Source organism: Musa acuminata, chromosome BXJ1-2 (assembly GCF_036884655.1).
Source record: "Musa acuminata AAA Group cultivar baxijiao chromosome BXJ1-2, Cavendish_Baxijiao_AAA, whole genome shotgun sequence".
Classification (NCBI taxonomy): domain Eukaryota; kingdom Viridiplantae; phylum Streptophyta; class Magnoliopsida; order Zingiberales; family Musaceae; genus Musa; species Musa acuminata.
This window is the reverse complement of record NC_088328.1, coordinates 31000841-31020400: the sequence shown is the minus strand read 5'-3', so window position 1 is coordinate 31020400 and position 19560 is coordinate 31000841. Positions and strand designations below refer to the sequence as shown.

The 19560-nt window shown below is 37.3% G+C and overlaps 2 protein-coding genes across 3 annotated transcripts; one reads left to right on the top strand and one right to left on the bottom strand.

The window, feature by feature from the left end:
• The first annotated feature begins 327 nt into the window (after positions 1 to 327).
• LOC135609728 (uncharacterized) lies at positions 328 to 3617 on the top strand. Of its 2 annotated transcripts, XR_010485855.1 has the most exons (4): positions 328 to 597; positions 664 to 1118; positions 1341 to 1466; positions 3018 to 3158. XR_010485855.1 is itself a non-coding variant. In XM_065103293.1 (3 exons), the coding sequence occupies exons 1-3, from the start codon at positions 433 to 435 to the stop codon at positions 3451 to 3453; spliced, it is 1056 nt and encodes a 351-aa protein (XP_064959365.1). In that variant the 5' UTR covers positions 331 to 432; the 3' UTR covers positions 3454 to 3617. The 2 variants fall into 2 exon arrangements, 1 of the variants encoding a protein (XP_064959365.1); XM_065103293.1 differs by lacking the exon at positions 1341 to 1466 and having other exon boundaries at positions 331 to 597; positions 3018 to 3617.
• Positions 3618 to 4216: 599 nt separating this feature from the next.
• Positions 4217 to 19321, bottom strand: LOC135609721 (uncharacterized). Its single transcript, XM_065103282.1, has 14 exons — positions 18853 to 19321; positions 16410 to 16571; positions 12542 to 12607; positions 12212 to 12355; positions 11975 to 12088; positions 11724 to 11825; positions 11431 to 11616; positions 8945 to 9034; positions 8735 to 8869; positions 7406 to 7528; positions 6642 to 6727; positions 5719 to 6331; positions 5562 to 5639; positions 4217 to 5469 (listed from the first exon to the last, which is right to left on the bottom strand). Exons 1-14 carry the CDS (start codon positions 19162 to 19164, stop codon positions 4639 to 4641), a joined length of 3042 nt encoding a protein of 1013 aa, XP_064959354.1. The 5' UTR covers positions 19165 to 19321; the 3' UTR covers positions 4217 to 4638.
• Between the last annotated feature and the right edge of the window lie 239 nt (positions 19322 to 19560).

The following is a 19560-nucleotide window of genomic DNA, read 5'->3' as shown; positions in this document are numbered from 1 at the left end:
TGTGTTTTTACATGTGCGGGATTAACTACAATAGTAAGGCATAAAGCAAAATGAAGTCCCGGAGTCAAGAATGCGATTTCGTTGGGAGCTCGGTCCCGGAGTCAAGAATGCGATTTCGTTGGGAGCTCGAGAGTTCGTCGGAAGTCTGGACGTTCGTCTATTATTATTATTTAGGTCACTTAGCTTCACGCAATCAATGGATCGTGTCCGGTTCGATCATCAAATGCGCTAACATCCGGTCTGAGCCGGTCGCCCGGCCAGGATCAGCAAATGACTCGAATCAGGTTAATTCAATTCTTATTGGACCGGGTGGATTCCATGGGATCTCGATGCCTCTCCAACAAGGAAAGAGAAGGAATAAGAGGGAAAGAACCAAGTCCGGACCATAGTAGAAGAGGACGGCCGGCGACAGCGGCAGAAGACGAGGACGGGATGGGGGTGGACTACTACAAGATCCTGGGCGTTGACAGGAACGCCAAGGACGACGACCTCAAGAAGGCCTACCGCAAGCTCGCCATGAGGTGGCACCCCGACAAGAACCCCAACAACAAGAAGGATGCCGAGGCCAAGTTCAAGCAGATCTCCGAGGCCTACGAGGTCTTGCGCGACCGATCCAGTCTAATCTTCCTCCTCCGTGATCCGATCTTGTCTTGTTTGTGTTAGGTCTTGAGCGACCCCCAGAAGCGCGCCGTCTATAACCAGTACGGCGAGGAGGGCCTTAAGGGCCAGGTCCCGTCGCCGGGCGCTGGCGACCCCGGAGGCGGCTCCACCTTCTTCTCCGCCGCTGGAAATGGGCCCGCCTCGTTCAGCTTCAATCCCAGGAGCGCCGACGACATTTTTGCGGAGTTCTTCTGCTACTCCAGCCCCTTCGGTGGCATGGGAAGCGGCGGTAGTGGTGTTAGGGGCGGATCGAGGTTCCCTGGTGGAATGGACGGGATGTTCGGGGATGACTTCTTTGGGTCGGCCTTTGGCGGCGGCCGGGAGGGCGCGTCGATGTACGCTCAGCAGCCGCGCAAGGCCGCGCCGATTGAGAACCGGTTGCCGTGCAGCCTGGAGGACTTGTTTAAAGGGACCGCCAAGAAGATGAAGATTTCGAGGGAAATTGTGGAAGCTAGCAGGTAAATTTCTCCCATTCTTTGGTTGTCGAAGACGTGCCAAAGCTTTTGCTTGCATCCTTTGTCATCATGCTTTTCTAATTAGTGCATGTTTCTTAGGAAGATGAAATTGATCTAACTGTAGTGACTTTTGGTGTTTGCCTCCTTTCTTTCTCTAATTGAAATGTCATGCTTTTAAGTCAATCCAAGAAGATGTGAGAAGTGCAAGTTCATGATTATTTACAGGCAAGTGGATCCATTGGTAAACCAGTAATGGTGTTGTTACTCTTTCTTGAAGAAAGATGATTCTGAATAGCCAGTATCCTGCATTCTTATGGTCAATGATATTTTATTGTGAATCCGTTGATAACTGTAAGTATCAGCCGTATATCTGCTATGTTAAAGTTGTAGTGTTCATTGTGGGATTGTACTTGTTTGTGAATAGAGTGGGTTTCTTTTATGAGTCTTATAGCCTAATACTCATCAATGAAGCTTTCTGCTTCTATTTGTCTTGAATCAGCTTTGTTTTCGGATGTCTTTTCAAATAAGCAGTGTATTTCATTAGGTCCTATAAATGCTTTCATGTTTACTATCTAAAATAGGTAATCATACTCATATATGATTATAAAAACATGCTTCCACAAAATTATTTGCAATTAATGTCTCTATGTTTGTTTATATTTATCTTGATTTTAATTTAAATTTATGTTATATATATGGCTAACATACTTGTGTAATCAACGATTGCTTTGTTGTGTCTGAAAGGAAGTGGAAAGCACTGTTATATGTTACTTAGCATCAAATCTGCATTTTGATCGAGAGGATATGAGTTCTTTTCCTCAAAGTGTTACTTCTTATATGTTACCTGATACTAGTTGAAAGGATATAATGTGATACTTTTATATTCAAGGTCAAGGTAGCACCTTGACCTCATTGTGGCAGAAATGCAAATAATTGATCTTGTGCAGAATCCTTGGTATATGTTCTCTGAGTTGCTCTCTTTTCTAAAACAACTGCACAAGATGTAAGAACAACCGCACTAGATGTTCTCTGAGTTGCTATCCTAGGTATATGCAAGGATATAATGCTGTTGCCAGCTTTTCTAAAACAAGAGAATGGTAGTTGTAGTAGGAAGCTAATTACTTGGGAAAAGTGTTTTCTGGTTATCAGGTGCTTATATTGTAAAAACTATAGTCATGCACTGTATCTGAACTAGACCGCTCCCTGTACAAGATATAGAGCTGCACCGCACTGTTTTTCCGTGATGCATCTCATTCAGACTTGAACATGTCTTTGAATTAGATATAAAATTAGAAAATGACAGATGCATTTTGAGTTGGTGAGTGGTAAGGCTGAGATTTCCCTTTAAATAAAAGATGTAAAATTAGTGAGTGGAAAATGCTTTTGGGTCTGGTCATAAGGAGCCACGGAGGTCTGGTTGTTCTGGGAACAAAGGTGCTAGTATGGGAAGATTTACAGTTATGGCTCAAGATTGGTACTAGATATCTCTTTGCATAATGTAGAACTGTTGCGCCAAACTTTCTGGTTCGAGTATCGAGAGCCATTGCTGCAATGCTTATTCAAAATTAACTTTCCAGTTGTATTCTCTTCTGGAATTAATTACGTTGGCACTTTCATGACCCCAATTCACACTTTCTTCTGGCAGATTTTTTGGCATTCTCTTCTGGAATTAATCACATTGGCACCTTCATGATCCCAATTCACATTTTCTTCCGTGCTGACCTTGCGATTGAATGGCAGATTTTTTGACTGATGGTTAACTGTTACACATATAGTCTTCCATTAGGCGATCTAGATTAACATTCTGGTCACTCTACAGGCTCAACACTGCTTATTTTAATTTTCATTTGAATATTTTGATATTTGTTATGTTAATATATTTCTTACTCCTGTGTGATGCAGGAAAACAATGACAGTGGAAGAAATTCTGACAATTAATATAAAGCCAGGTTGGAAAAAGGGTACAAAAATTACTTTCCCAGAAAAAGGAAATGAAGCTCCCTATGTTATTCCTGCAGATATAGTCTTCATCATTGATGAAAAGCCACATGATGTCTTCACGAGGGAGGGAAATGATCTGATCGTGACACTCAAAATCTCTTTGGTCGAGGCTCTGACTGGATATACTGTTCATTTGACGACACTCGATGGTCGCAGCCTCACTATCCCCATAAACTCCATTCATCCTGGTTACGAGGAGGTGGTCCATCGAGAGGGTATGCCAGTTCCAAAAGATCCCTCCAGGAAAGGAAATCTTCGGATCAAATTCAACATAAAGTTCCCGACACAGTTGACGCATGAACAGAAGGCTGGGATCAAACGTCTGTTGGCTCAATAAGAAGGGATATAGCGATGCTGCTCGAAGTCTAGTGCTGAGAATATATGCTAGGGGAAGCTCAAAAGCTTGATTGGCTTTGAATCAATGTTTTTTTGTAACTTAATTTCGAAATTATTTGAATACCCTGATGAATCAAAAGCTAGTGCATCTTCTTCTGTTTTTTATTCTTTTTTCATATTTACTATTGGGAAAACTTTCTCTCTTTTTGATGAGTCTAATTTCGTCAGTTTGTTTTATCCTTTGTCAAAGCTATATGTAATTGTTCATGAATAAGAAGCTATATGTGATTCTCCTTATCTTTGCGCAAGTTCATAAGGAGAATCACATATCTTTGCGCAAGTTCATAAAACTTGATCCTTGTTTTTTTTTTTTTTTGGTCTCCTCGAAGACATCCGATAAAAAAGCTATTTTTTTAATGAATTTTATATATTTATAAAAATATTCTCATCTCAGTTGTACATAATTTTTAAGTTGCTTACTTTTTCATCACTTTTGTGCTCAGAAATTTTGTTACAAAGGTAAGTGATTAAGATGTGATTGGATCTTAGGATTCTACTACTAAGTTATTCTCACTGTAAAAATGTAAATGCATTTTGAGTGGCGGATATATACTCATGATCTTCTCTCTTCCATCTTTCCTTGATGTATATTAAGTAGAGGGCAACTCCTCCGACCACAGGTTACCTCTGGTTAAAGATTACATAACCCCAACAGAATGCTTATCTCAATACAGTAAATGAACACCATACAGTAAAGAAACTACTTAACGACGAAAAACTTTGTACATGTTTCCACATTTATCATCAATCATTACACCTAAGCCAGACTTCCATATTTTACGAGTGCTTGGTTTCCATCTCATATTGGAATTTGGTAACCACATCCATAAGATGCAGTCCTAGCAAACTTGGGTAACACTATATGCACAACTCAATTAACAGCATTAAAAATTGACTCTATAGACAGAAAATAAACAGTGCCCACAAATCATATGGCTTCTCAGAAAGAGAATGGATTTCTTTCAAGTTCGGGTTCTTCTGTTTGAACAGCTATGCACCGAATCCATGTTCCACAAGCTCCTGTTTATGTTTCAGAGCAGTGAACTTCATGTAATTTTCAGATTCAGTTTCCTGAATTTCTTGGCTCCGCAAAACGTGAATCTTTCCCTTTGTACGGACCATCACCTTATGAGGAAACATACTTCAGCGGGCTGGTAGTACTCTTGGATCGTTTCGCACCTCTTGCCTGATCTTTGCCATCTTCAATGTTTTCCATAGAGCCCGTACCAAACTCATCGTCTCTAGAACGTTTATGATGAGAAACAGTTCTGAGTTTGCTGTCGAGTGCAGTCTCGACTAGAAGTATAGATGTCAGATCTTGGTGGAGCTTATCCAGTTTGCCTTGAGTAGCTTGTAGCTGTAACGACATGACCTCCGCTCTACAGTTGGCCTCAGCTTGAGCAGCACGTTCCGTGGCCAAAAGGCTCTCAAATACATGGACTGTGCTGGATCTTTGTTCATTACTCTGACACAACAAATCCTCAATTGCTTGCTCTCGTTCCTCAACTCTTCTCTCAAGTGATGAAACCTTAAACAAGGCATCAGACTGATGCAGCCTCTCTATTTCATCCGTCAACTTTGCTTTCTCGTGCTCCAAGCTATCAATTTTCTTTTCAACTCTTTCAATCACTGCCAATCGTTCAAGTGCAAGTCGTTGTGCTTCACTTTTGTCCTTTTGGATAATAACTAATTCAGCCCGCGCAGCATCAGCCAACTCAATTGCCATCTTTGCACCTCTTTCAGCATATTTGATCCGTTCTTCTGTTTCATCAAATTTTTTTATTTCAGCTAGGAACTTCTCTTCAAGATGTTCCTTTTCTTGTTCCAGAATTTTGCTTTGGTTCTCATGTGATTGAGCCATCACCTTCATAGAATCCACTTTCTCAAGCAATTCTTTGATTTCATTCCTCAAGCCCAAATGTTCTGATTTATGATGTGCTACTTTTGATTCCACATCCTACAAATACAAAGTGCACCATCGTCTATGTTATCAGTAACTGTATCATAAACCTTAGTCAAAAGAAATGAGATCCTTGAGTGTGAAATTACCTCCAATTGCGTACCCATGGTACCAATGAGGCTCTCAGTGTTCTCCAGTTTTGCATTCAAGTTCTTGATTTCCTCTTCCTATTGCATCCAATAGATGTTGAATCAAGCTTCTGATGAAAGAATCATGAAACAATATATAAGCAAAAAAAACATTAACCTTTTCCAGCAACTCAGTGCCCCATTCTTCTCTTATCACATCTTCCCTTTCTAGTGCCTTGTCGTTAGCCCATTCCTGCACTAATCCTGACCTCTCCAGACCTGCTTTAGCTTCTCCAGCAGCAATGTCATATTTCTGTTTCCACTCCAATGCCTCTTCTTGAGCAGATATTACCTGTTCATGAGCAACAGCGAATCTCCCCTCGGTAACAGTGTAACTAGATTCAAGAATTGTTTTTTGAGCATAGAATTTCTCTTTTTCTCTTTGCAACTCCAAATCACGTTGATCATACTTATTTCTCCAATCAGAGGACTCACGTCTAACATCATCAAGATCCTTGGACAGACAAATACAGCACTCCTCTATCGTGCTGCATTTGCTTTTCAAGTTCACAATACGAGAACTTAGATCTTCAGACATTCTTTTCTTATCAATGATCGCATCCTCATAACGCTTCATATATTCAGATCTGTGCTTTTCATTTGCTGTAAGTTGCTTCTTCAGCAGTCCCAATTTGTCTTCATTTGAACAGCATTTCAATGCAAGAATACCCCTCTCTGAATCAGTTTGATGTAATTGCTTCTCAAAAACATCCTTGATGGGTCCTTCCAAACTGCAAGACAAAGAAGCAAAACTAGAAGATAAAAGCTTGGAAAACAAAACAATGTCAACCCAGAAAAGCTTGCCAATTATGGAACCACCAAAACAGGTCAAAAAGTTCTACACATAAAGAACTCTTTCATAAATTCATATAAAGGGTTAATTGGACAGCCATGAAGCGGCTGGGACACAACCCACCAGACTGACATTGATTTAAATCGATGTTATAGCTGCTCCAAACTGAGCAACTTATGAAATCTCTAGCAACCAATAATTGCTATATCAGAGTAAAAGAATGCAACGTGCAAAAAACAACAACTAACCACTCAAATAAGAAGGTAGCCAATGTCTTCCATTTGCTTGGACCATGTGAAGATGATTCATACTCAGAGATCAGATCATTCAGAACCTGATGAAATTTCAATAATATTGAGGTCTTAGGTACATATGATACAATAAATTAAACCATGCAGAATGTGTCTATCAGTGTAAAAATTGATCATGTGGTGAGAGAAAAAAAGAGAAAAATAAAGGGAAAGGCAGCTAGGCAACTAGAAGGGATGTAATAGACTGATATACAATCCAAATGACAGATAATGACTTCAATGACTGCATTGTATTATTTGGTGCAGTATGTCAACAAGTGATGCATATAAGAGCTCTCGATATGCCCATATAACCCTACTACAACCCTACTTTAGAGTGTTTAGAGATTTATAATCACTTGAGCAGTCTAATTGCGACCTTGGATTTAAAAATTACTGGTTTAAAATTCTTAAATGCAATTAGCAAAGAATGAAATTTCGACCATGTTGTATTTCCTTTCATAGTCGTATCTAAAATTCATAATTAAACTTTCAGATAAACATAATGGATCCTTCATATCGTTTCAAATTAAAATACAAAATTTGTCTGCATTGTTAAAAAATCAAGCTAGTAGATCAAATGTAAGCATCATCAAGCATATAACCTCCACTTCCCAATTCCTCTGCCTATATTACCTAAGCACATAAATTACAGCGAACAATGACCAATACTCCTAAACTAGCTCATTATTAATTTGCAACTTTGGTACTTATATGCTCACCTTAATCACCCTGTCAACTCTAGCATCAGCATCATGACAAGCTTGTCTCAAGTTGTTTTCCATACTTCTCACGGTATTTGAGCATCTCTTATCGGCCTCCAAAAAGGCTGTCCTCTTGTAGTCCTGCAAAAGCATTCATCAGAATTAGTACCTAGCATGACAACCAATTTTTATATATTAATATATAAATGCATGCAGATGCCAGATACAAATGTGATTAGCAGGTTTAGGGTCTCCTGACCACATCAGCAAATTTCTGGTTAGATCATCCAAAACATTTGTACAAACATGATAAATTTCTAATTTAAAAAACTTGGTGATTGGATTAAGTTATGGCCAAGATTTCCAACGGATTACAATCTCACTCAGCCGATTATCCTAAATCTCAGAAATTTCAGCTGGCATGTTTTCTTGAATTTAGCTGAAAATTAATACATCCATTTACTCCATGTCTTTCTTACATCCATTAGATGTTTTAAGGTGTCACAGCTTTAATGTGTTAGAGCTTCTACTTTTCCTATGCCACATGATATAGCATACAAGAAGCTCATCTCATCTACTGCCAAAAATAAAAGTATTTAAGGACTTTAATACTTAATCTATTAATTTTCTAAATCATGCTGAAGTAATCTCAATGAGGAAGCTTCGTGATTTCTCTATGTTTTACGTGTGATCAGCAGTTATTCTATTTAAGCTTTGCTGAGCATAATAATGACAAACAATCTTGAAAAGATGCAAGCTCTAAACCAACCAATACATTTGACCTTGTTCTTTGTGGGAAAGGACATCCAAAATGAAACAGAGCCAATTCTATCAAAGGCTTTCTTAAACACAGCTTAAAATTTTAAGCCCAATACATGTTCCTTGACTACTCCAAGACTACAAAAGTTTGAGTCCCTTCTTTCATAGATCTTTCACTCTCTGTATTCAAATAGGTCCAACAAGTAAAAGGATCTCAAAAGTCATAAAATGTATGAAATTTATGAGGCTTCAGACCCTTTTCCCAAACCTATAAAGCTTGCTCTAGGAAGGCAAAACACTGGGAGAAAAATTGTGGTGTATTTTGCTACTTGTTTCCAGCATGGAAAATACTGAACTGCACCGGAGGCAGATACCAGCACAACACTCCTTATGTCGAACTAGCACCAAAGATGTAGGGAAATGACATGGGCTGGGCATTTCTCATGGTAGTCTGCACGATGATACTGTGCTTTAAGCAATGTGGACAATACAATCAAAAGAGAACAGACATATGTTTGTGATTCTATAAACAACAATATACCTATAACAGATGCCAATGATCATATCCGGATTAAATCTGGCACATACCTCAAATGTCTTTCTGAAGAAGTTCTTAAGAAGTTTCTCATAATTTAATCGTGCTGAACCAGCACCCACGGCACAAGTATTAAAGGCAGCAAGTGATTTGTGAACAGCATCTTCATGTACTTTTCTGAGAATAGCCTGTAGATGAAGTTAGCACCCATGAAAGTCCAAAAAAAAGTTGTCATCCATTTATCATCTATGGTGTCACATCACCTCATCAGCTGGCCTAGTGCGATCAAAAGATGACAAGTAAATCCCAGTCGCAAAGTCATATGCCTTTCTGCATTCCAACTCTTCAACACTCTGTAGTCAAACAATACAAAAAAATAACAGTTTAAGAAAAGTGAAAAATGTATGCCTGAAATTCTAATCATTCATTAGCTACTAACTATCATGAGGGCATACTATCACAGAACTTGAAAACCAAAACAGTAAAGAAATTTGCTAATACCAAGCAGAGTAGGACATTAACGTTTCACTTCCAAAAATAGAAATTCAGAACATAAACAACTAAATATGCCTACATAGCCTAGTGTTAAATCCTCAAAAACAAACTAAATCACTATGCAAACATTTTGACTGGATTATGTAATAATAATATAAGCATGTTAAATAATTTATGTGATGTGAAATCCAAGTATCATGATGGATTTGTTGTTACCGTGTGTAGTTGTGGTTGCAAAAACCTAGCCATAAAGAAACATGATATTTAACTTAACCATGCAATGAAACAACTCCAATATGCTAAAGATTGACTTAAGGGAAAGGAATGACACTTAGTGGTATACCTCTTGCCACAGGTTGTATGTACTGGTGCAAGTGGTAAAGATTGACTTGAAGAAACATGATATTTATCTTAATCATGCAATAAAACAACTCCAATATGTTAAAGATTGACTTAAGGGAAAGGAATGACAATTAGTGGTATACCTCTTGTCACAGGTTGTATGTACTGGTGCAAGTGAGAACCAACTTGCGGACAACCAATATACTAAGAACCAAGCAGACCAAGTTTTGATGTTTTAACCAATCTTAATCAACTTTATCAAGACAAACTTAAAATCGACTCTCTTTTTAATATGTCAAAACAGGTCTAACATGGTAGATCACGACCATTAAATCGTGCAGGATCCTACCTTGAAACCCTTGTGCGCACACCTTCTCTCAGGCACAGGTGCTGGAGGAAAAAGAGAAAGAAGTGCACTAGAAAAGGATAAGGAATAGGAGGAAGCAAAGTGGAAGCAGGAAAGGTAAATTCTGATGCATTAGTTGATACGACTAAATGGACTCACCACTAAACTATGAGATATAAAGTATGGCTTGCTTTGCCTAGGTTATTAGGCTAGTATACTACAAAAAGCTAATTTGGAAATTGGTACCTAAGCAAATATAAGACACCCGATGTATGGATTAACAGATCTAAATAGGAAGTACCTACAATGGATGGTGCAAGGGGCAAGATCAACATGGAGCCACCAATGTGGTTCACAAGTCTTTCAGACCACCAACAAGAGATTAGGGAAGGGCTATATATTTCACATGTGGATCCTAATGAGAATGTCACGAATTTGAGTCAGGAGATTGAGAGGATCAATTAATCCATCATCAAGAATCAATGTTAGGATCAAAATATAAGACTAGAAAGGGTTAATATGCATGTCTTGAGCATAAGCATTTCGGTATGTGTTTGAAACTTGTTTTGTCTGGATCAATTGGCTATTATATCTTATCAAGTTGTGACAGAAGTGATGATCCCAAAAGATTTTATAATTGCTCCCTTCAAATGGGCTCAAAGCATAAAAATGGCTGCCACAAACACACTGCCATTCTATTCAAAGTTTCAAACCAAAGAAAGTTTGCTAGATTGATCAGTGATAAATACCTTTGAGATGACGAGCCTCAAAATATTTGTTTCAGAATTACAATAATTTTCATTTACATTAGGATAATTGCACAAGGCAATTTTCTAGTAATCATTCTTAAGAAGTCTAGCTCCAAGATTGCATGAAAATTCTGTTTTGAGCCAACAACATTATTGCAATCGAAGGAACCTAGAATGCGGTGGGTCAATGTCACAGCCTTACCTTCAAATATAGAGACTGTCTCAGATCATGATGGAGCCATTGTACAAAGGTCCACCCTCAAATGTTAATAGTTTGTTATGGTCTTGATATTTTGAAAGTTGTAAATATAACAATTGCTTTTTGCAAAGTTTTGTACTGTTCACACTAACTGACCAACTTCATAAGAGAAGAACTGCTTATAATATTTGGTGATGTCAATGACACCCTAGAGAGGTATTTCATCTTGTTGTTTGTAAGTTGAACTGTGTGGCATAAGCTCAACAGGTTGATTATAGAATGTGAACAAAATAGACGATATAATCAAGGTTTGATTTGATTGAGTTTGGACAGTTTGGTTTCCAAGTAAAAACATGGTTTGATTTGAAGAACTCACAAACCAGCTTAATAAGTTTTTGAATCCCTATAAACAAGGCCCATGAACACACACAGCCTGCAAGAGCATATGAATATTAACAGATCCATTAAGGTTCTACAATCTGATAGGTCAAGCATCATGACATACAAACAAATGCACAAAAGAACAAGAACAAGAAGACACATCTCAAGCCATTGTCCACAAAAGAGTAAACTATATCATAATCATATGAGTATGTAAATATTGACAACTTGATAAACCTGCCATGAGGAGGATATCGTAGGGACAGCCCCATTGTTGATAGCATCCAGAAACAATTGTGTGATGCCAGCAAGAACAGGACCTGTCATGACAATGTCCCCTACTTGTTTAGGCCTGGTTCGCTCGAAAACAAAATTCATCAATGCATCAAGGCCTGATCTGAATTCTTGTCTTAATCTTGCTACCTGCATGACGAAGAGAGTATATTCTGAATAAGTAAATAAAGGTTGGAAAAGCTAATATGATCAATGATTAAAAAAGAAAAATTAAAAGGCAAGTCTAATATCCTCACAGGAACTTGATCAAGGCGTTGGAGATCATTTTCATCATTTAATGGCCTCACAAGTGTCAAGCACTCTCTTTCCGGAAAAAGAGCACAAATTGACTCCCGAATCTGTCAGTGTTTCATGAAATAGAACAGTAACCAATATGATAATATGTAACTGTTACATGTAAGAAATTTGGAATCACTCCCAAAAGAAAGTTGTTATTAGCTAGCTAAGTAGCAAAGTTGAATGTCTCCAAGAGCACTAAGCAAAATACCTCATTCTTTGCCAATACATCTTTTCCTCCACCCTGCATGGGCCTTAAGGCCAACTCTAGGTAATCACGTGGAGTAATTTTGTTGTTATCCTCAGACAAATCCAGATAGAAGTCCTAGAAATCATAGGGTCATCCACGGTAATCAATATGAGTGGTCAATCACTTCACAAACCTAAGCAAAATCTCAGTCTCAATAAGCAGTAAAAATGATATAATTAGCTTGGTAGGCAGAATCACCCTCAGAAGCCAGACAAACATCGGTGAAAATTGACCAAGTTCAGATACCATAGACATTCTGTCAGTTGCTCTAACACGGATATGTTTAGTCATCTCAGTAACAAGAGATAATCGATCAAGTGCAGCCTCATCTATGCCACCCATCTGAAGGAGATAAAACAGGAAATACAGAAAACAAACAATTAGTAATTTCTTATTTGAGAGGCTGTGCTGATAACAAATTTGGTGTGAGCTAAACAGGATTAAATGAATGCATAAGATCTCCAACTCATAATCTCCACCTTTTCCATGACCACGAGCAAACTGAAACTCCAGAAAAGGAATCTGTACCTGGTTATAGATGAATAGGCTTGACAAGAGAACAGCTAAGGAGAATATCTGAATGCTGTATGTTCCCTGTAAAAGAAGGACGAGGAAGACACCACTTTAGACACTTTGAAATGATTGCTGAAGAGCATGATGACATAACATATTAGATAGGAAATAGCAACTATAGCATTTAAATTGACATTTACCATAAAGTATAGGAAATAGGAATTATAGTTTTTAAGTTGACAATGCACATAAAGTATAATGCATCACACAAATATTCTACTACAGGCTTTAGTGAAGGAACACAAAGAAATCATTCATAACATGCATTGCTCATATAGTCCAGTGCAGGATCAAATTACAAGACAAGTCCTGATTAGGGTAAAACATGAGCAAGAATCTAAAGCAAACAAAAAAAATAAATTTCAGTGTTCCCATCATAAAAATGATACACTTGTGCAGGTGCTTCAACAACAATGAGAATTAAGCCATAATATCCCAATTATTTGGGGTTGGCTACATAGAATTGTTGCCACCACATTGAGCTCTATATAGAATAATATACTTAGATAAATTAAGAGAATTCAAATCTTTATTTACAAAATCATTTAAAATAGTCTTCCGTATCTCCTTCTACCTCTTCTCGCTCTGCAAGTATTAATTATTTCACCTATCTTAACTATAGCATCTATAAATCTCCTTATTGCATGTACATACTATCTTAAGTCATTGTTCCTCATTTTATCTTTGATCCTATAAATATAGTTAAATCTGATTGTTTATAAATGAAAACATTTCCTTTTATATCTTCTCCATACATTTATCTTTTCATTCTTAGTGATATAAAAAAATTTATAGTTATTGATTTTTAACTGTCTAACACGCAAATCCATAAAGCATTAATATCCTAACAGCTAACTTATAAAATGTTTCTCTTGACCTAAGAGGTACCTATTGATCACACAAAAACTTCTGATGCCTCTCCACTTTAACCTCATTTTATCTTCATCAATCTTTTCATCTTCTTGAATGATCCAAGATACCTAGAAGTTTTACTTATTTGAACTTTTTGTCTATCCAATTTAACTATATCCCCAGTTCTGTTAGTATTCAACTTTGGTCAATATTAATTCATCTCATGCATACAAATAATCAGGATACACCAAGGGGCAACGACACTGATTTCATATGATAACTATATCCTCGTATAATGCCAGTGAATTCTTGACATGGCAAGCATGGCATAGAAGCACATACACAATATGTTACTAAAACCCAAGGCCTGCCATACCGAAGCGTACCGCCCATACCGGACGATATGTACCGGTCCGACAGGTTACCGGTACGCGGACCGCCCGGTACCGCTACAGTGTTGCAGTATTATACTGTAGCACTACTACAATGCTGCAGTATAATACTGTAGCACTGCTACAGTATGAAAAAAGTATAAAATTATTCGGTACACCAGGGTGTACCGCTCGGTACGCCCTGATATACCGCCCGGTACACCGGTACAGTACCGTACCGAGCCCAAGTCGAAATGCCGGTACGGTACTGTACGACGAACCTTGCTAAAACCCAGAGATTTATATTTCGCTAAACAGTATGTACCAATCTGATAGCATATCCTATCATGAACCCACCTATTTCAAGCAGTTTGATACTATCATTTTTTTATTAAAATGTGTTTTTTTTTATGCCTCGTCACCTAGGACTCGCAACTCGTAAGGTTCCTCTCCTCTGTCAATGGCTCGACTGTCGCTGTTGCCTGCCACCCACATGCTCACTACCCCAGTCGGCCTCGTCTATGGTACATCTACTACTCTTCTTCTTCTCTTCTTCCTCCTATTCTTCTTCCTTCACCAACTCTTCCTTCTTCATTCTCCATTATTCTTCTTCCTTCTTCTTCTTCCCCTTCCCCAACAGAATGATATTATGGTACATTCTGACATGTCATGTGTCTTTACACTAGAATGTATTGGACTTGGACTACCTGAAATTGAAAACCTTGCTTCAACCTAAGTTCCAAATCACTAACATGCGCTCAAATTATTCTGATTAGCTTTTTTAGATCAAACAATATGAGAATTGTCCTCTAGAACCCAAGCCAACATAATAGTAAGAAATCCTTTACGATTATAGTATGAACCATGATACGTTAAAAAAAAGTAAAAAACTATAATTATCTAAGAGAATTACAAGCTACAATGTATGAACATTATTGATTTCAAGTTCATAGGCTTATCAGGGATGATATTGAATATATATGTTGTGATATTTAATCATAAAAATTGATTGGTTAGAGACAAATAACATGATCAAGTTAGATTATATTATGTACTGGATCAGCCATCCACAATCAACCTAAATGTCATCATACCAAATTCCTAATTGTAATTAAAGGATCAGATATATCATTCATCCAAATTAAGCATCAAACATAAAGGATTTTGATAATGACTACAAATTCAAAATGTGCATACTTCTGGTAGTGACAATTTCACCAGTCAAAATATTTTGGTCCTTACATGTTTAATCTGTTACAAGAGTGTTATATTATATATATACACACATATATCCATTAGTTTCCCACTGTTTAGTCAAATAAGTTTCTGACTCTGATGTACTTACAACATACATTAGTGAGCAAAATATTTAACTATGATATTCACAAAAGACCCTTGTAACTAACATGCTGGTTACACTTTGGCAAAGATTCAAAATTTAATGTTAAGGTCCTCAAAGTTGTTGCAAGCAGCAAGATCAAATATTAATGCATTGATACACATCACTCAAAATGAAAAGGAATATTACCAAATAAAATAAATTTTGATACGCATGTTGCAAAAGTAAAGCACTAAATCATAAAGATGAGAAGCAAAAAGAAGAATTTAAGTTAATATTGAAAATGATGTGCATAATTTAGTAGACACAATTCAGGCAAACTTATTAACAGAACATTATAGTTCCAAAAACATGATCCAATTTCTTTGATAACTGACCCAAAAAGATCACAAATTTATTGTAACTTGAACCATACATTTGGATATTAACATATTTAGCCAAAGAATCTTCAAGTGAAATTCTTGATACACTCAAAGATAACGTTTAGTTTAGAAACCATTTCATTGTTCTCTTTTTTGCATTGCCCTTTATTCCTAGCATGAACTAAGTTAACTCTAGATTTTTATTAAAATGATTTCTTGCTACTTATGAGATGTCTGCTACGGGATTAATAACAACCAGAAGAACAAGAGATACAGTATCAAAGAGAGATAGATCTTATTAGAAAACATTCACAATATTCATTCCAAACTTATCAAGAAGTATAAAACATGGTTCATCAACATTGAATAGACTATTAGTATTAGTGCAGAAAAGATTGAAAAAGTTATCATCATATCAGTTTATTGTCTAACACAAGTTGCAACTCACTAGACATTTACCAGTATTTAAACATAAATGATGTCCATTTTTGAAAAAGACAACAACTTTTAATAATGAACATGAAACTGGTTGACATTTTTGAATGGCAACCAATCAATATCCAAGAAGAGATGGTTAACTAGCTTAATTAATTTTTTAACCCAACAGATGAAGCATGACATGTTAGTTACCAATCTATAGATTCATTTAAAACCAAATTAAGTTGGTAAATAAATACCAGCAAAACCTAAGGATTATCATTCCTACTAAATAATGTGAACATACCTACCATATGGATTATATGAAGCTGCAGTGCAAGTGAAAATTTAGGAAAAAATGTGTCTGTTGATGGCAAGAGCATGTACATATTTTACATTGTCCGTAACTTTACATACATATACACATGAATGATTATCAAACTAAGGCATGTAATGTTAACAAAGAACCAACAGTTTCTGACCGTTTGATCATAAGCATCAATTCCTTCACTATCCAGCAATAGAAGATTATATTCAGTTCCATCAATAGCAGTTCTCTTTAAAGGTGCACTCCACATCCAAAGTCCCTTGGTACATGGTCGATGAGTTGAGGCTACTTGGAATCCACAGCTCCTTCCTAATAGCTACCAAATTTCAAAGATGGAAATACATGTCAAAAGTGATATAGACAATCCAGAACATATGATTTTATGCTGTATTTATGATGGCAAAGAAACAAAAACTTAAGATGACGCCGAAGTAAGATAACTTGACCAATCAATCTAACCAAGAAGTTATAGTGACAACATTGCAACCTGTTGTGAGAATACTCATTTTAACCTCTGAACCCTCTTGATAGAGATTGGTTTCAAGGTGTAAAAAGTTGTAAGAATACATCAAGATGATCTTTATGATATAATGTGTAGGATCTATGAAAATGAAAGCTGATGGGGCATCATCAGATAAAACACAACAACAAATACGAGCACAAATTATGTTATCAAGTAACAATTAACAACAACGGCAAAGTCACAAGTCTCAACTATTTATGGTCTATGGATCTTTTGCCCCCCATTGAGATATCTAAAAAGCCATATATTAGGTTAAGAGTATTTAAATCTTTATTTATAGTTTCTATTAAGGTCTTTTTTGGTCTTCTTCTACCTCTTCTCGTACTACTAACGGTAATCATTTCATCTCTTCTAACTCCTACATTTGTAGGTCTCCTAAGCACATCTTCATATTATCTTAAATGATTCTCTTTCATTTTATCGACTATAGAAGATATATTTAATTATTCATGAATAAAAATATTTGTTTTATCTTTGCTAGCAACTCCGTGCATCCACCTTAATATTTTCATCTCAGCAACACATTTTTTATATATGTTATTTATTAACTACTCAACACTCAGATCTGTAATTAATTATTGATCTATAACTATCTTATATTTTTTTCTAATCTCAAAGATACCAGATAATCACACAAGACTTCTGACATCCCTCACTATTTTAATCATCTTGTTTTTACTTTATGAATGATATCATCATTAATCTCTTTATTTTGTTGAATAATTGATCGAGATACCTAAAGTTTTTAGTTAAAGGAATATTCTCCTATCTAGTGTATTTCTAGTATTACGTAAATTGCAACTCATATATTCAATTTTAATCATGCTTAATATTAAACCTTTAGTTTCTAAAGATTATCTTCATAACATAACTTTAGAATTAAATCTATTTAGACTCTCATCAACTAAGATAATATCATTAGCAAATAACATAATCCAAGGAGGTCTATCTACACGTGACTCATAAGTTCATATAATATCGATGTGAAAAAGGTAAGGAATTAATGTGGATCCTTGATGAACCTCGATGTTACTAAATGAAAAAGAAATCTTATAAATTATCCTTAATATTGATATATTACAACAAACCCCTTTGACAAATCAATCCCAACATGCCGATAACAACAATCCACTTCTCTGAAACTGTTAAATTCACTAGTTCAATGATGATACCAAATGTCACTTGAATGGGTGCCAATCCTATGCGGCAATAATTTAATTGATAAATAACTCATATATAAAGGGGGCAAGGCATTGGTAAGGATTATTTTGACTAATTCATTTTCTTGCAAAAGACTTTTTTTTTTCTATTTCTTGTACTCATTACGACTTGAGCCTCAAAGAGGGACCACCTAAATTGATTTCCTGTAATCCTTTTCCTTGGTATGGAAATTGCTTTGGAGGTTCCAGTAAAGTGGCATGCAAAACCTATAAAGTAAGGCCCTAGTTGGATCTTACAGCCCAATAAGGAAGGATAACCAAGTCTGATCTGAATTAATATCATATGTGATCTTCAAGTCTTTTTGGCATGTTTTGTGATCTCTGTGTATGGAAATATCAACTGAAAAAAGGGAAGACTCAGACCATGGTTCAGTGTGCTACCGAGTCTACACAATATCGTTAGAAAAATTCCAAGTATCATGATGTACACAACTTTGTTGCAAAATTCAAGTATCGTTAGCAAAATTTAGACTACATAGAAAGTAAATTTCATTCAAGATCAGAACTTCATTGCATATCGGAAATTGTTTCACCCACCCAATGATCCACGGACACCATAATCGATGATCATTAGTAGCCGATTGGCAGAACTCCTTGAAGAGTTTTTGAGTAAAAAGAAAGATAGCAAGCAGACTCCCCAGATGTCAACTACTACTAAACCCTACTCCGCAATATGAATGTATTCAGTGCAATTTTTATTTTTCACAAAAAGAAGCCTGAGCCTTGCATAATTCTCTTCGCGAGAACGAATGAGACAAATGCCGATCAACAAAATCAACTAAAACTTCAGAGGAAGCACAAGAGATCACATCCCATGACTCCACGAGAAAACGGAGAAAGTGGGGGAGAGGAACCTGATTGAGGACGAAGCTCTTGCCCTGCCGCGCGCGCCCGCAGACGGCGACGACGCCGATGGGGCCCTTGACGAGCTGAAGCGTGGCGACGGCCTCCGGGTCCATCCGGAACTTGCCGTTGTCGTCGCAGTACACCAGCCGCAGGGGCCTGGCCGGGCCGACCGATCCGGGGGTGACGCATGCGGACGCAGCATCGTAAGGGTTAGGGTTAGGATTAGGGCTAGAACGAGGGCCGGATCTGGGGGAGGTGGGGGCGTTCTTGGAAGACGGAGTCGAGGCGGAGCCCCCGCGGAATCGAAGCATTTGCATCATCTCGCTCGGCTATCACTTCCCCCTCTTCCGGAGAAGATTGCGCTCTCTTTTGGCGGACGTATATTTGGCAGCTTTTTATTGCTCGGGGAAGGGAAAGGGAGGAGGCAGAGAAGAAAGTAAATGGAAAGGGAGGGAAGGAAGAGAAGCGAGTTGGACGGGCGCCAGCGGGTTTAAAACGACGGGGAGATGAGCAGAGAAGGATGGTTGAGATTTGTTTACGTGTCCCGCGGAGCCGATGACAGCCGTGAATGAGTCGGTCCGGTCGAGCTGTAAAGGTTTCGTAGGAGTGTTGATAGGGGTTTAATAGTGTTTCCATGTAAATTAGTAATTTAAGTAAATTAGTAAGTGATCGAATAAGTTTTAAGTAATTTATATGTTTTCACAATCCCATCTTAT